The following is a 16,857-nucleotide window of genomic DNA, read 5'->3' on the forward strand; positions in this document are numbered from 1 at the left end:
GGTCTGACCACCAGGTCCTGAAGGCCCGTGTGGACATACCACCTCTGTCCCGTTTAGGCGGTGAGCAGATTTGGGCTCGCCCGCGTAGTCAGATGGACCCATGGCGGCTTCAGATGGCTATGCGGGACCCTTGGCCTACCGGCGACTCGTTGGATGGGCTGGTGGAGACCTGGAACAACCGGCTCTCCGAGGCCATCGACGAAATCGCTCCCAGACGTCCTCTTCATCCTCGATCACGATCCGCCCCGTGGTATACCCCGGAGATGCGATCGATGAAACGAGAATTAAGACGACTAGAGAGACAATGGCGTCGCGCTCGTGACGAAGCTACGAGAACATCATATAGGTCATTTATGAGGGCCTATGAGATGGCTATTCGGACTGCAAAGAAGGAATACTTTGCATCCAGAATCGCATCTGCGACCTCGCGCCCAGCACAATTGTTTAGTATAATTCGGTCATTAACAGAACTGCCGCAGGGCAAACAAAATAGTAGAGAATTGGAAATAGGCTGTGAGGCTTTTGCGAGCTATTTCGCAGATAAGGTCTCGTCACTCCGACACGACCTACCCGCCATAATTAATACAGTAGATGAACTTGGGGCACCGAGCACGTCTTCTGGTTCAATTCTGGATTCCTTCAGCCCACTCAGTCTGGAGGAAGTCGACAGGACCCTTGCAGCTGTACGCCCTACGACCTGTAGGTTAGATCCGTGCCCGTCTTGGCTTATAAAGGCCAGCCAAACGTGGCTACGTGAACCACTACAGGACATCATCAATAGGTCCCTGATTGAAGGGATCTTTCCCACACCTCTTAAAGAGGCAGTGGTCCGTCCCCTCTTAAAAAAACCATCAGCAGACCCGGCCACATTGGCGAACTATCGGCCGGTGTCAAACCTTCCCTTCCTGGGTAAGGTCATAGAGCGGGCGGTGGCGACTCAGCTGCAGGGATTCCTGGAGGACACTTCCGCACTGGATCCATTCCAGTCCGGCTTTCGGCCAGGCCACGGGACGGAGACAGTTCTGGTCGCCCTCATGGATGATCTTATGCGACATCTGGATCAGGGCGGTTCTGCAGTGCTGTTGTTACTAGATCTGTCAGCCGCTTTTGACACGGTTGACCATCAGCTACTGACTGACCGCCTTACCGATGTGGGGATACAGGGATCTGCCTTGCAGTGACTGACTTCCTTTCTCCAAGATCGGGGACAAAGGGTGGTGATAGGGGAGGAAGCATCCCAGAGGCACCCCCTTAGTTGCGGGGTGCCGCAGGGAGCGGTCCTATCCCCGATGTTATTTAATATCTATATGCGCCCCCTTGCCCAGATAGTCAGGAGGTATGGACTGGGTTGCCATCAATATGCGGATGACACCCAGCTCTACCTAATGATGGGTGGCCAGTCTGACTGTACCCCGGAAAATCTAGACCTGGCATTACAAGCCGTGGCCTTCTGGCTCAAACTGAGTCGGCTGAAATTGAATCCGACGAAGACGGAGGTTCTCTACCTGGGTCGGGGCGGTCCGGGGAGAGAGATCCAGCTGCCGGCCCTTGACGGGGTGCCACTAATACCGGTCCCCAAGGTCAAGAGCTTAGGCGTGCTCCTCGAGTCCTCCCTTACAATGGAGGCTCAGGTGGCAGCCACTGTTAGATCTGCCTTTTTCCATCTTCGGCAAGCACGGCAGCTGGCCCCTTACCTGGACCGCAGCGACCTAGCGACGGTAATCCATGCTACGGTCACCTCAAGAATAGATCACTGTAATGCTCTCTACATGGGGCTACCCCTGACGCTAACCCGGAGACTACAACTAGTGCAGAACGCTGCGGCACGGCTGTTAATGGGGCTACCACGATGGGAGCACATTCGGCCAGTGCTGAGAGAGCTGCACTGGTTGCCTGTTGTGTTCCGAGTTCGCTTCAAGGTGTTGGTATTAACCTTTAAAGCCCTTTATGGTCAGGGACCTGCCTATCTACGGGACCGCCTTTCCCCATATATCCCCCAGAGAGCACTGCGATCAGGGACAAAAAATCTGCTGTCCGCCCCTGGCCCAAAAGAAGCCAGGCTATCCGCAACAAGATCTAGGGCCTTCTCGGTGGCAGCACCAGAACTCTGGAACACCCTCCCAGAAGCTATAAGGGCCCTGCGGGATTTGTCGGCGTTCCGCAGGGCCTGTAAGACCGAACTGTTTAGGCAGGCTTTTCTGGTTGACTGAAAATGGGCTGCCACCGGACATCCTACAGAAGCTGGTGGTCATAGTCAGAACCTAATACCGCCAGACTAGACTGAGATAGCGTAATAGTTTTTAACCTATAAATGTATTATGGTTTTATATGTTTTTATGGAATTGATTGTTTTTATGATATTGTAAGCCGCCCTGAGTCCGCTTGCGGAGAGGGCGGGATATAAATATAAAGTAATAAATAAATAAATAAATTTGTTTAACAGGATGAGTTTTAAAATGAATATATTATTTAAAAATATTTTCGTGTGCTGTGGTGGCAGCAGTGTAAAAAATATGTACAGGTCTCCAGTGGCCAATCAGAACCTGTGCTAGGCAAAAGTCCCATCTGGCCCCACTCACTTTCTAAAAAAACTTCACAAGTAGCAGGAGATGTGTTGGTAGATGTCATAGCACCTAAGGGCACATTGGTGGGAACCCCTGGATCAAGGCTATAGGTCTTTCCCACCTCTGCCAATCTTATGCAGCCTTTTTGCGCTACATAGAAAATTTACTTCTGAAGGCCAGGAACAGTATGGAATTCACTGTAGGATGCTACATTACAAGTACAAAATCCATGGAAATCTTGGCCATCTCCATCTTGCACAGGCACTCCTTTTTGTCCAAGATTTCCATGGATTTCGTTCTTGTGTTGTAACTCCTGCCCCTCAGGAACGAATTTCATATGTAGCACAAAGAGCTGCAGAAGACCATCAGAGGTGGGAAAGATGGTTAAAAAATTCATTCTGTATGTCAAATTCCACTTATGATTCTTTATTTAACACAATACTTCTATAGTAACAGAAACAGTCTACATCAGGGGTGGCCAACAGTAGCTCTTCAGATTTTTTTTGCCTACAACTCCCATCAGCCCCAACCATTGGCCATGCTGGCTGGGGCTAATGGGAGTTGTAGGCAAAAAAAAAAACATTTGGAGAGCTATCGCTGGCCACCCCTGGTCTACATAATTTACTTATTTAATGATATTTAATGCAATCTCAACTATTTCTCAGTTTGAACAACGGGGATTGCAATAGTTAAGAAGTGGAAAAATATAACTGAATTAAAGGCAAAAAGTGAAAGTAGCTGGTGAAAACCTAATCAAAGTGTGTATATTTCTAATCTCTAAATACACATATTCTTTAAAAACCTAGAATTCAGGATACAAAAATTAGCATTTCATTAACATTCAGAAGACATTAAGCAAAGATTTTAAGTGTTGCAAGTCACTGTAGTACGTACTGAACAAAGGACAAAGAAAACTGAAGACAACAAGTGTTCTTATTTGGTGAACTAAAAGTAAATTCAGAGGAGAAATATAAAGCAGAAATGAATGAGGAGTCAATAAGGGTCATAAAGGAAAGGTGGGCATTTTAAAAGCTACACAGAAGCTTTAGCAGCAAATAAAATTTCAGCACTACACATCTGCTTCAGATGTTAGATGTTTATAACTATGACCCTAGCAGCCTGGGTGCTCTATTAAACTACAAAGCAGTATACAAATCTGAGCTTTGACCACAACATCGAAAGAATGAAACCAAAGGATATAGTTGAAGAGAGAAATCTCTACCTGATGGGATGGGTGGGGGTTGGGGAGGAAGTAAAGTTTTAGCCTTGAGGTGAGAAAGGGGCATGGCAGTATCTTTCATACCATACAGCTTGGATTCTTTAGAAAGGGTTCTTGGCAGAGATGAACCTCGGGATGCATTTGGTGATTCAGTCTTTAACATCTTGGAGTTGTAGTGTAACTGAAAAGAGACAGATTGTTAGTTTCACATCTATATAGGCATTCTTTCACTGGCAACATTCACAGTCCTTTCCACTATCTAAACAAAAAAACAATTATTTAAAATACATGTTTTTAGAATATGGGACATATTATTTTAAATAATATTTAACAATTAAAGACTTGCTGTAATGCACTACAGAAAAGTGCAGTAAATCTGAACGTTAGCCCAGTTAGTCAGTTTGCCCAGTTTCCTGGGTTTTGCCATGGCCTGGATAGCCCAGGTTAGCTCGATCTTGTCAGCTCTTGGAAGCCAAACATGGTCAGCCCTGCTTAGTATTTGTATGGGAGACTACCAAGGAATGCCAGGGCTGTTTCTGTGCTTAACTTGACAAGGTTACTCTATTAAATTGCAAAGGGATCAGCCAAATTCTGGTCTTTCTATCTGGCCAGCAACTAGTGAAATTCTCATGCTACTTCTAAATGTGCTCATTCTGCACATGATTATGATTGTGTTACTTTTCTAGTATGTGTTCTCCTTTGCAATTTGGCTGATATACTACTCACGCTGCTATTAACACACTTCCTATCCAAGTACAGGAGAGGCAGGGCCTGGTATTGACAGCCCCCCCCCGCCCCCCGGCTTTAGTATCATGGCATGAGCAGTGCCTCATGAAGGAAGCAGATGAGTAATTGAAAGCCAGGTTTATACTGCCCCATGTTTGCCTCAAAAAGGAACCCAGTGTTTTCCAGCCTTCTTCTACTTTTACCTTTACGTCCACACCAGGAATGTAAAATACTGTTGTCTCCAAGTCACTTGACTTTGTCTGCAGAGATGATGGCACTTTCTTTCCAGCCAGCAAGTGAGTAGTTGATGCATAGTTAGTTTGAAATTTCTTCTTTTTTGAAGGAGACTCTTGGTCTAAACTTCTAGAACTCCGATCATAACTCCTGAAAATAAGTAGCACTAGACAATAGTGTTCAACAGGACATTTTATTGCATTATATCATTTCTGAAGCGCAAAGTGAAAGTTGTTAAAATAACTGAAGCTGAATAATGTACTCCTATATATCTAGCCAGTGTTCCTGTAATCATACTTTTTTAGCACATACTTTTTTAGCACTCAAGTCTGCAATCTGTGTTATGAAATATTGCCTCAGTGGTATAATATCTGCTTGGCATTCAGAACATCCCAGGTTCAATCCTTGGCATCTCTAGCTAGAAGAATCAAGTTTGGGTGATATAAAAACCCATCACCCAAAACCCTGGAGACTCAATACAGAGTTAATACAGAGACAATACAGAGCTTGATTGGTCAATGGTCTGATTCAGTATAAGGCAATATCATGCGCGTTACTGTGTTTAATTCATATCAGTAACTCCCTAGAGTTTGTATCTTCCCACTGAGAGCTAGTAATAGGAGTGCACCCAATTAAGGAGACAGCATTAACATCTAAAATTCAATAGGCCTTGGCAGTTAACTGTGTAGCAGCTGAGGTGCCACTACAGTCCTGTTTCACCTAATTTATTTCTTGGGACAGATGGAAGAGGGCCTCCCAAAAAAGATCAAAGTTGTAGGACACACTCCTATGAATCAAACAATCTTTTAAATACCCAGACCATTTAAGTCTTTAAAGGAAATTATGAACACTTTAAAATGTGTCCAAGAGTACAGGCAGTCAGTGAGCTTTTTAAAGACTGGGCTCATCTGACTGCATGCAGTCCATACTGCATTCAGACATCAGTTCAGAACAGCCATTCGCTCATCTAACTCTGCTGATAACAAATAACAGTTAATCGTCATCAATATTCTGATGACCACTCATTCCAGACCTGCAGGTAACCTCACTGAATGATTTCATGTAATTATTAGTCTGAAGGTCAAGATGAAAACTTCAGGCTCAAGGGCAATTCCACATGAGTGATGGCAGCAGATGCCTTTTCCAGAGATGTCCCATTACCAGAACACTGCTGAGCAGCCACATGGATGCGGCCGTTGTTATATCAGCAATTATTACTGTTTCAACAATGGAATGAGAAGTAGGTCTGAACAATTCGAATTGTATGGGAAACTCTTTAAAATTTGATATATATTTGATATATAAAATGATGCAGGGAGAGACACTGACATAACCTCTCTTGAGGAGGAACTGATGCAACTTGGCTCAAAAATATCCAGGAAGGACAAGACCAAGCCATAGGACTGGACCACATTGAACAATTTAGGCTCTTTGGAATAGTTTGTAAGGTGGTTTTATGGACATATGGTGCCAACTTATAGCGGTCTGTCTATTGGAACTAGATAAGTGATTTTTTTTTTTCAAACTGGGAATCTGGAACATAAGAAATATTTTCTCCAGACATGTAGACTATTAATTTTGAATTTTGTGGGATGTATGTAATCTGAAAATCAATCTTTATTGATTTTGGAAGTTTAAAAATATTTCTTTTGTAGCAATCTTGCAGTCTAATATCTAGTCTCAATTTGATTAGGAGTGCATTTATTATTTTGTCACAATTGGCAGGAAATGAACAGCAAAGGGACATAGCATACAAAGTTTGAAGCTGAGCTTCTGAAAAGAGGAAACTTGCACTGAAATCCTAGTTCGAGGACATTATGAATTTTTGCTCTGTTCAGGTGCAAACCCAATCTGCATAATGCACAGGGGCCCCAAAGAGGTAATAATAACACTGCAGAAATGTATTGTAGGGTCACACACTATGCATACAAATGAGGATTGTGCAAAACTCCCAGATTTTCCACAGGAAACCCTCTGATACAATGGAAATTGCTAATTTTGAGACTTTAAAAGTTTTTACCTCCTTAGACTTATGTCATCATGTTCTTGCTGAAGTGTTGTTGGATGAAGAACACATTTCCCACAGTCAATTTCAACTCTCACATCAAGCTCAAAGTCAATATTCCTCTCTGTAGTTGTGCCAGTCACACTTCTGTTGGCAGGAGTTGTTGGCCACCGTTCAGTAAACAGTTGATGAACAGCAGCAAAACCTGTTGCTTTCTTACGAGAAACAGGCCTGAAGAGAACAAAGAAATATTTACATGTTTGACAACATTAACCTGCTTGTCTCAGATAGTATTTATACAATTATTTATACAATTTATTGTATTATGACTAAGGATGTACGTTCGAATATATGTGAGCTGAAAAAATCATCTAGATATAGAGGGAGTGTATTTTCAGCTATCTCTTGTGGACTTAATAGGAATGCTGGAATGCAGATTTTTTTTAGAGATTATGAGGGATTACTATATTAAGATTTTATTCAACCAATTGTCCCCCTATACTCCTGAAACCCTGGCTCTTTGGCTCAATGACAAGGATCACTCTAGTAACTGCAAAATTGGTCTCAGTTCTTTTAACCCTTGTATCTAAAAAAATAAGAAATAAGTGTCTTCTGCTGCTCAAGATTCATGAATCAATGAGTTTCTAAAGGTATCAAGGAAAAGAAAAGTATTTTTGTCTAATGAGCATAGCCAATCCCAGATAATCCTGGAAAAAAATTACAGTGGTTTTGGTTGTTATTATTGACTTTGTATATCCACTGTAATCCTTCTGATGATTCAATGTGGCAATGCCAGCTCACCAAATCCAAGCAGGGGGGAGGGGGCTGAAATCCTGGCACAACCAGTACATGTACAGAATGCCCAGCAGAACCAGTGGCACCACAGCAATGCCAGCTTAACAACTCCCAAGCAGGGGTGGGAGGCTGCAAGCCTGGCACAGCTAGTGCACTGGTTCTGCTGGGTGCTCTGCATAAACACTGGTTCTGCTGGGCTTAGAAAAATACCCTGACCTTCAGTTTCTACTGAAGAGATTATCTGGTTTAATATCAGTCTTTTTTGCTGTTTTCTCCACAACCGGAAACAATGGAGAATGAGGGACACCTTCTTTGGAAGCCCAGAGAATTGGACCTCCTGATCCAATCTTTTTGAAACTTGGAATGTCTTTTGAGGAGAGGCACCAGAAGCTGTGCTGAAATTTTGGTGCCTCTTCCTCAAAAAACAGGGGCCCCCAGAGCCCTGGATGGTCCCAGAGATCTGCAATGACTATAATGGTCCCACAGGGTATAATGGGGCTTAAAAAACAAAACGGGATTTCAAAAAAACAAAACAAAACCTGAATACCATACCATTATAGGATTCAGATTTTTTCAGGAATCTCAATTTTGGAGGAGTCCAATGTATCCGAATTATCCCAAATATATATATTATTTGTGCACACCTCTAATTACAAGAGACTGCATAAACCTACCAAAGCTATCAGGGAGTACCACATGAGTTCAAAATAGTGATAATTTTCTGAAGTAGCACATGATTAAGTACCACATGAGTTCAAAATAGTGATAATTTTCTGAAGTTTCAGTCTATTGCAAGGTGTTCTGTGAACTTTTATTTTATGAAAGTACAAATAAAATAAAAATTATGAATTGATGCAGTGAACTCATCGTAAGTGTTCATTTGTATTCAAGGAACTCAAAATGTTTAAAGGACATTTAATGTGCCTCTACTCAAACATTTTAAAATTAAGAACAACAAGATCCCTTAATGCAGGTAATAAACCAAACAGATTTTAACCATTTTATGCCAAACAATTAGCCTAAAAGAAGAAGCATTTACTCCATGACCATGCATACTGAATAAACACGCTACACACAATCTTCCTGATCTTTTGAAAGGGGCTATGCATGGGTTTTTTATCTTCAATGTTCACTATATTCTGAGGCTGAAAATCCAGGTGTTTCAAAAGAGATCACAATTTCATGCATTGGTAGGATCACATTTAGTGTATTTATCCCTTACACAAAGTCAAACAAATGGAAAAGGGTTATTGTCTTGCTTTTGATTTTCAATCTTCACCATACTAGAATGCTAACCAGTTAAGAGTTCCTGGTGAAGATTTTATACAGAATGAACTGCTTTCTGTATAGGAACTTGTTTTAAATAAAAAGCTGTAATAACGACTGGTGCTTGCACAGTGGACTACTTTTAATGTTTACAATAGCAACAAGTATTTTATTATTCAGAATATACTTACTGTGCTTTTCGGTAAAAATAAGGCTTCTCTCTCTCATGGTCTTCTTCTTTCTCCGAATCTTCACTTGTTGAAGACAAACTTTCATCTCGTCTTCCTTCTTCAGGCTGGAAGGGAATGCTTGGTGAGAAGACAGCTGGAGTTTTGGGTGAATTGAATACTGAGCATGATCCTTCACTAGTGGATGAATAATGGGATGGACCATCAATGGTTACTGACAAGAGATCCAATTCTGACTCCTCAGGAAACTGATTATAAAAAAAGACAAAAAAGACACTGAGGTTATAGTTGCTGCTTCTACCAGGGGATGTAATCAGATGTCTCAAAGGCAAAGCAAATAATCTTCAAAGTCATATTTAGGACTGGCGAAATGAGCCATACTATGAAATGAATTATGTTTTATAAATCAATGGGTGAATGAGCTTGATTACACCTCAGAAGGAGAAATGAGCAAACAAGTTATACAACAGCATTAAGCATAGATTGAAATACATACTAGTATAAAAATTGATTATTAAAGCAAAGCTATAGAAGAGCAATATATCCTAAGGGTGCCTGTAAGTGAGAGAGATGAACAGAAATTGTTAGTGAATGGAAGTGCTAGTGCATGCACAATGCTGGAACAGAATGTAGTCTCTTATCTTAATAGAAGTGCTTTTAAAATACTAAACCACTAGCAGAATATTGAGAATTTTAGGACACTGCTTTGAAGTAGCCTTCACCTATGGTCTATCTTTGGATCAGCAAAGATATACACATTCGTGGTTCAAGCAACATTGCTTTAAGAGTATGCAACAGGTGTTCTATGAGGACAAGATAACTTTAATTTTTACACCAATCATCTTTAAAACTATTTTGGACCAATGATTTTTTATGTGGTGTGGAGTACAAATCTGGTTTTGCATCCAGCTATCATATAATTGGATGAATGCCAAAATTCTTTGTCAGTTCAAATAACTGGAAACTTTCTAATGAAAAATAACATACATTAACGAAAATGATTGACTCATGCTGCCAATACACTATTTGGCTTCAAACAATAAATGTCCCCAGTGCATCTCTTTGTTGCTTGCCTGTATGTTAGACTACAATTAGAATGGTACAAAATTCTGGAGTCCAAAAGTGTCAAAGTTATCTAATAGTCAACCTGACAACACTGTGCCTTTAGAGACAAAATCAGGAAAAGAAGATACTGGATTATGCCATATTGCAAGTTTTCTGCCTATATGTATTATGATACATTCTGCTTGACAAAGAGAAATGATCAATGAAGCAGATTTTCCATGCGATTGATCAGTACGCTTTTTTTAAAAGTACCTGAAAATACCCTTCCCCTGGACAGCTGGACTGTTGCATAATCCCCAAAACTGTTTTATTCGACTTAATCAAAAACAAAAAAGAAAACAAATTAAAACAACTCTAGAAAAGAAATAGATATATTTACAGGGAAAAAGTGATATAAAATTAAATTTCATTAATAAACCTAAAAATGGCTGTATTTGACAAAGTACATATTGCTTAATTATGACAACACTAAACAAGACTGAAATGGATCATATGGACAATATGCACATATATGTAACACTGTGTATTTACATTAAACACACACATATACAAACATGTGTGTGTATTTGTCACTTACCAGTTACTAGAATCAAGATGCAGCATGAATCCGAATGAATTTAGATTTTCTGTGCTTGCAAATCTGTTAAGAAACTGCTATCTTCCTAGCACACTCAATTATCAGATGACATTTTTCCTATCCGCAAATCCATCTCTTATGCCAAGTTTGTATTTCAGCATGGTATTTAATGAAATGAAGAATAATATATGGAGATTGTCTTACTGTGTCCTGTATGTTGAAAGTTACTCTGGGTCCAGGAGATGAACCATCTACTCGTATTTCTGGAAGTTCTTCACTCTCTCCAAGACGTGTACTAATCAGCAAAATAAAATCAAAAGAATATATTATGTTTACCAATACAAAGATATAATCTGTCTGAATTATATCATGCATATACCAATATGGGAGACACACATTCTTCATGACCATCTCATTATTATGCCATTCATTTCAGTGGTGCTGCTGCACATGCCAATGACAGCCAATGTGGTGTAGTAGTTAAGAGTGTCAGACTAGGATCTGAGAGATCCCTGCTCTGCCATGGAAGCTCACTGCGTGACCTTGGGCCAGGCACACTCTTTCAGCCTACCTCACAGGGTTATTGTGAGAATAAAATGGAGGACAATGCAATTATGAAAAAAATCTGGCTCTCCACTGAGGAGAATGACCGGGTATAACTAAAGTAAATAAATAAGATCTAACAACTGATAGTAACAAATGGATAAAATGTATTGCAGTTACAGGACTAAATAAAGTACAATTTAAAAAACTTAGACAATTTTGATAAACTTTACAAACCTATTGATACATTAGAGCATGATTATATCATTAGAACATAAGAGAAGCCATGCTGGATCAGGCCAATGGCCCATCCAGTCCAACACTCTGTGTCATGTCATGAGCCCTGACGAGGTGGTGTTGGAAGGGTTAACAGACCTGGAAGAGTTGCCAGCCAGTTCCTCAGCCGAACAAACAGCAGCTGGTCCATCAATCACTCTCCAGGCACCAGTGTCAGCTGCTGACAATCAATCTCCTCCAAGCTTTCCTCCTCCCATCTCAAGAGTTTGAAGCAGGCTCCGGAAAGAACTTTCAGAGCGAAGACATGAGGCACGCCGATGCTTCAGGTCTCTCAGCCCTGAGTTCTAGCAGAGTCACTGCCACTTAGGGAGCAGGCTGATTGAGACTCCCATATAGCTCCCACCCAGGACCTGGTAACCTTGTGGAAGCAACAAGTCTGTTCTCTGGCTTGCATCCACGCTCCTTCCTGATCCTGTCCTGCTTGATTTCCTTAGCACCCTGACCTTTTGGTTTTTGGACATTGACTTCTGATTCCGGTTTGTGATTCTGCATTGGTGACTTGGCTCCTGCTTGACTTCCTGGACTTTGACCTTGGACTGGCTTTGGCCTGCCTGCACCCTGAGAACATGACATGTTGCACAGTGGCTGAAAAAGCCAGGTGCCATCAGGAAGTCCATCAGTGAGGCCAGGACACTAGAAGCTCCCCCATGCACCAAGAATACAGCATCATTGCCCAAGACAGAGAGTTCCAACAATACACTATGGCTAATAGCCACTGATGAACCTCTGCTCCACATGTTTATCCAATCCCCTCTTGAAACTGTCTATGCTTGCAGCATTATTGCATTGATACATAAAATGCCAGATTTAACATCAGAAATCCATTACATTACAATCATACCAAAAAATGGAACATATTCAAGTCAAGAACCAGGACTATGCAGATAAGGAAATTAATTCCAAAAAGCCACAATAGCACCTTTCTCCATTGAATAGCCTCCTGAGTTAGAGGAAGGCACCAGAGTTACCATAACAGGTCTGTGGGATCAGATTCAGGGGCTGGATTCTCAATGGCTGTCACTGAATTATAAGCAAACAGGTTAACAGGATACAATAAATGGCATAACTAACAGTGGGCAAAAGCCCAAATCTCTCCAGACACTCGTTTCACCAATGGTGTGGGGAGGTTTAGCTATCACTCTACTAGCATTATCCATTATTCCAGCCCCACCTCCATAAGTTGTCATTCATACATAGTGGAAAAAATTAAGTGAGGAGGTTTTTTTGGTCAGGTTTTGTTGTTCACAAATATAAGCATTGATTTTTGTAGAAGTCACTTTACCTTGTCCGGTCCATTCTTTTTAGAGGTGGTCTTCCAGATGTGATGCTTTTTGATCGATTATAGCTAGGTTTGTAGCCTAGTCCCCATTTATCTTTTAGTGATGCTGCCTAAACACATACATACAAAAATTGTATATTAAATCTCAATGTAATGCTTATATACCTTGACAGTTTAGAAATATACAATAGGTAGGAACACTTCACACCAAGGAACAAGTATTACAAATCCGCTTGCAGGAAAGGGCAGGATATAAATCTAAAAGTTAAATTAAATTAAAAACAGTTAAGTATTTAAGTACTGGGGCCTAAATGGGCTTCACTTTGCTTTTGTAATACCCTCAAGATGCATCTGAAAGATAAATAGGAAACATAAATCTGCCATCTCAGACAAACAGGAAGCACAAATTGTGTAATAAAGATAATACAGTATCTATGTGTGTAGCTGTGCTGGTGTGAAGCAACAGAACAAAGTTAGAGTGCCACTGGACTTTTAACTTAGACAATACAGTATGTTACTGGGACAGAAACAGTCTCATATAGAAGTAGCACATCTGGATATAGAGTCAAACCTTTTAACACTGAACTCTTCAATACACATTATAGCATGCAAGCAGGGGAGCATGTCATTTACCCCCCTTACACGCACTATTTCCATTTTCCCTCTACTGAAAGCACCATGGCCTCTTCCCTTTTCCAGCTTCCTTATCTCCTTCCCATGTATCGGCTAATCTACCTTTATTTGCCCTCGTCTTTGCCCTGGGGAGGGATTCCTGCTTTTTAATATTGTGGAAAAGAACCCGAGTGGAAGTTTATATGATTCTTTAAAATGATGTTGAAGTGCAAGAAGGATCTCTAACACTGCTCACCCTCATACTTGACCTGCGCAGTTTTTTGCGGACATCTCGTCGAATGTCGTTTACAGCTACTGATTCCAGCTGCTGATAACGTTGAATTTCTTGGTTTATGGTTCCTTCACTCGCACCCAGTTTCCTGAGAGCAGTTAAAGTAATGGAAATTCTTAGTAAGTAATTAGAAATACCAATTACAGCTTTGATTATAAAACTGTAACACTGCTTGCTAAAAGGGAGGCAGTTAACACTACTCCTGTCACAGACTATTGTACCAATATTCAACCTCTTAGAACTTTTTCCTTTTGAGAAAGCATTTGTTACTCTACTGAATCTTTTTACTCAGATATAAACCAGGCAGCCAAGACATTCTGGTAGCCACTAAGAATGTCTTCCAGGCAATGACCTGGAGCAAAAAACTTTGAAGTGAAAAAGAGTTAGTTGCTTTTCCTTAATGCTCTGCAAATACAAGAACGTGTGGGCAGAGAGGTAGTTAAATGAAAATTTCCAGTAAGTGATAATTTTCTCTCTCTCTGTGGTTCTGGGATAGGACTGTCTGAGAAATGCCATCACTTGGTAATAGGCAGAGTTCTCTGTAGAATTTCAAGGAAAGGGTGAATTTCTATTCAGCCTGTTTCCCTCCCAAATCCACTTTAGACATCTGCAAGAAACAAAGTTATAAACTGCACCCAAAATCAAAGAATAATGTAAGCCCACACAATTTAGCTAATGTGAAAAAGAAAATATAAGATGGATAGGGAAGTGAAATATCCCATCAGACTTGAAGTAAGCCACTTAAAGAAGTACACTGGCTCTCCAACTTAAAAAGCATGAATAAAATCCCAACAGTCTCAGCAATAAAGTAATCAGTAAAATTGGCTCTATGCTAATTTACAGACGGTGGACCAGAGGCAGAGAGCAGATTACTCATTGTAGTCTTGGAGGTGAGGATTCTACAATGCAACAATGCGGAGAGCAGCAGTGTCACCTTTGCTAAGTAACCAAGCATGGCTTGCGTGGAATCATGGGAAGCTGCCTTCCCTCAATGTCATAATTTTACAGAGGATTCTGCTGGCTATGAAGAGGGGCTTTTCCTAGAAGATTACTGCATCCAAGAACCACTGAATGGTTTTTGCCAGAAACTCTGTGGGCTTGTTTTGAAACAATATGCTCATAATTTTCTGTAGGAATAGCAGAAGTCCACTGATTTTGACACAAAAAATTACCTTTCAACATGAGGAATAACATAATCAACAATATTAAAGAAAGGCACGCTAAAAGATTCTGAAAGGAAAAAGAACAAACATACTTACTTCAGATCATCAATTACTTTGGCTTGTTCATTCAGTTCCCTTATGTCTACTAAACGTTTGACATACTTTCTTCCTCTCTGCTCTCCTGTCTGGTTGTTAGCTGTTCCCTGCCTTCTACACTCAGCATTCTCCTATTTTAAAAAGAATATATTTTCATTTCTTGTGCACAGTTACTTGTTTTTAAAAAAGCTCAACAAATTTTTCAGCACCAATCAAAGCAGCATGCAAAATCAGTTTTAAAAGAGGCCAGCTGATTCTCAATTTGCCAGTGACCCGCTGATTTCATCATTCGCTTAAAGATACTCTATATAAGCTACCTACATGTCCCCATGAGCAAGACCTGCCCGCTTTTAAGTGTGAACAGTTAGAATCAGTAGCATCACTCGTCGCTGATCCCGACAAATATTCTACAGGAACAGAATAACGTTGGCTTTTAGGGCTCAAACCCAGCAGGTGATTTACAATCCGCTGCCCAAAAGTGAGCTTGTGTACATCGCCACATAGTGGGCCACCATCTGATTTCTAAACGATAATAAACAGCAAGATTAATAATTCAGGAAACCTTGATGTCTTAGTTCTCTTTAGTGTCTGACTCTTCTTTGATGAATTCTGTAGATATTTGATCATTCTATCTCTTTGAGCATTTCCATGATACCTGGGTTCCTGTAACTCTTCTAGGCCTACATATTCAAGTTACTACCTCCCTCACAAGTTACTACTTTCCTCACATTAACTGAAAAACAGTGTTGAAAATGGGAAAGACCAACACACAAACACAGTTCTTCCAGAATTCAGTGGTCCTGGGCACATACATACCAAGTCCTTGACTAGCTTTCATGTGAGCTTATCAAGTAACTGTCATGGGTGCTGGGGACCCTGTAGAGGAAGTTGAGCCTGCAGCAGAAACTGTGCCCCTGCCACCTGCACCAGTGCCCCTGCCTCCTGCTGAAGAAGATCCCAGCCCCCCTGCCTCGCCCTCTCGGGTGGCGCGTGTACGTGACCGCCTCCGTCAGGACCTCAGGGATCGGAGGAGGGCGGCACGCTCACAAGCAAGACGCTCCCTGAGCCCTGAGTTTTGAGAGGATTCTGGCCCTTCTAAGAGCAAGGATGCTTGAGTTGCAACAGGATCCTGGCTGCCTCTCTGAGCCAGCAATTAGCCCAAATGGGCAACAGCCAGCAGAGGGCTATATAGCTGTAGGCTTTGGGAGGAGGCTTTGTGGAAGCAACTAGTCATCTACCTGACGTCCTAGCATCCACTTCGGCTTTTGACTTTGGACCTCCTGACCTTGGCTTGACTTCTGGACCCCCTGACTACGGCTTCTGAACCTCTGACCTACGATACCTGGACAACGATTTGGCTTTGGCACCTTGGACACTCTTGCTCACCGGTTACAGACCTTGGACTGCCCCTGGACTTCGCCTGGCCTGGCCCCAGCTCGTGACAGTAACCAGGATTTGACGGAAGGTCAAGGTTTATTTATAGCTTTTGCCAGATTGGAAAAAAAGATCACTATTGAATCGTCAAATTCCTCCAGTGGGACAGAATAAAAGCTAACAACCTGATTGTATGTTTATCTGGAAATGAACTCAAGTGATCAGGTCTCTACCCCGAAAACTTTGCTATGTCTAACTGCTATTTCAATTATATTAGGATGACCTTTGGATATATTAATTAGTCCACTAACCATACTAACAGTAGGAGACATTGTATCAACTTCATCTTCATCAGACAGGTCAGCCATGTTAACAGAGTTAAGGTCAGCAATGTCATCTAAATCTTCTTCTCCAGTCAATGTTGTAAGTGTATTTCCCAGAGCATTTAATCTTTTCCCAATGTTAGGATCCATGTGCACATCAATGCCACACATCTTCCACAGCACATTAAGAGTCCATGTTCCAGCACTATTACTTTCTGTTTAAACAAAAAAGGAATAAC

The 16,857-nt window shown here is 41.3% G+C and overlaps 1 protein-coding gene across 6 annotated transcripts in view; it reads right to left on the reverse strand.

Annotated features, from left to right (window-relative positions):
* BLTP1 (bridge-like lipid transfer protein family member 1) overlaps window positions 1-16,857 on the reverse strand; it is a 196,051-nt gene that overhangs the window by 58,778 nt on the left and 120,416 nt on the right. The window contains exons 62-72 of one of the 6 annotated variants that reach the window (XM_060246830.1): window positions 16,607-16,833; window positions 15,243-15,443; window positions 14,922-15,052; window positions 13,627-13,750; window positions 12,762-12,868; window positions 10,844-10,934; window positions 10,315-10,377; window positions 9,001-9,245; window positions 6,764-6,979; window positions 4,713-4,893; window positions 3,868-3,964 (exon numbers count right to left, since the gene is read on the reverse strand). In XM_060246830.1, coding sequence (XP_060102813.1) covers window positions 3,868-3,964; window positions 4,713-4,893; window positions 6,764-6,979; window positions 9,001-9,245; window positions 10,315-10,377; window positions 10,844-10,934; window positions 12,762-12,868; window positions 13,627-13,750; window positions 14,922-15,052; window positions 15,243-15,443; window positions 16,607-16,833 — 1,683 coding nt within the window. Of the gene's footprint in view, window positions 1-3,786; window positions 3,965-4,712; window positions 4,894-6,763; window positions 6,980-9,000; window positions 9,246-10,314; window positions 10,378-10,843; window positions 10,935-12,761; window positions 12,869-13,626; window positions 13,751-14,921; window positions 15,053-15,242; window positions 15,444-16,606; window positions 16,834-16,857 lie in introns of all 6 variants that reach the window. The other 5 variants (XM_060246831.1, XM_060246832.1, XM_060246829.1 and 2 more) reach the window with 5 other exon arrangements.

Source organism: Heteronotia binoei, chromosome 9 (assembly GCF_032191835.1).
Source record: "Heteronotia binoei isolate CCM8104 ecotype False Entrance Well chromosome 9, APGP_CSIRO_Hbin_v1, whole genome shotgun sequence".
Taxonomy (NCBI): domain Eukaryota; kingdom Metazoa; phylum Chordata; class Lepidosauria; order Squamata; family Gekkonidae; genus Heteronotia; species Heteronotia binoei.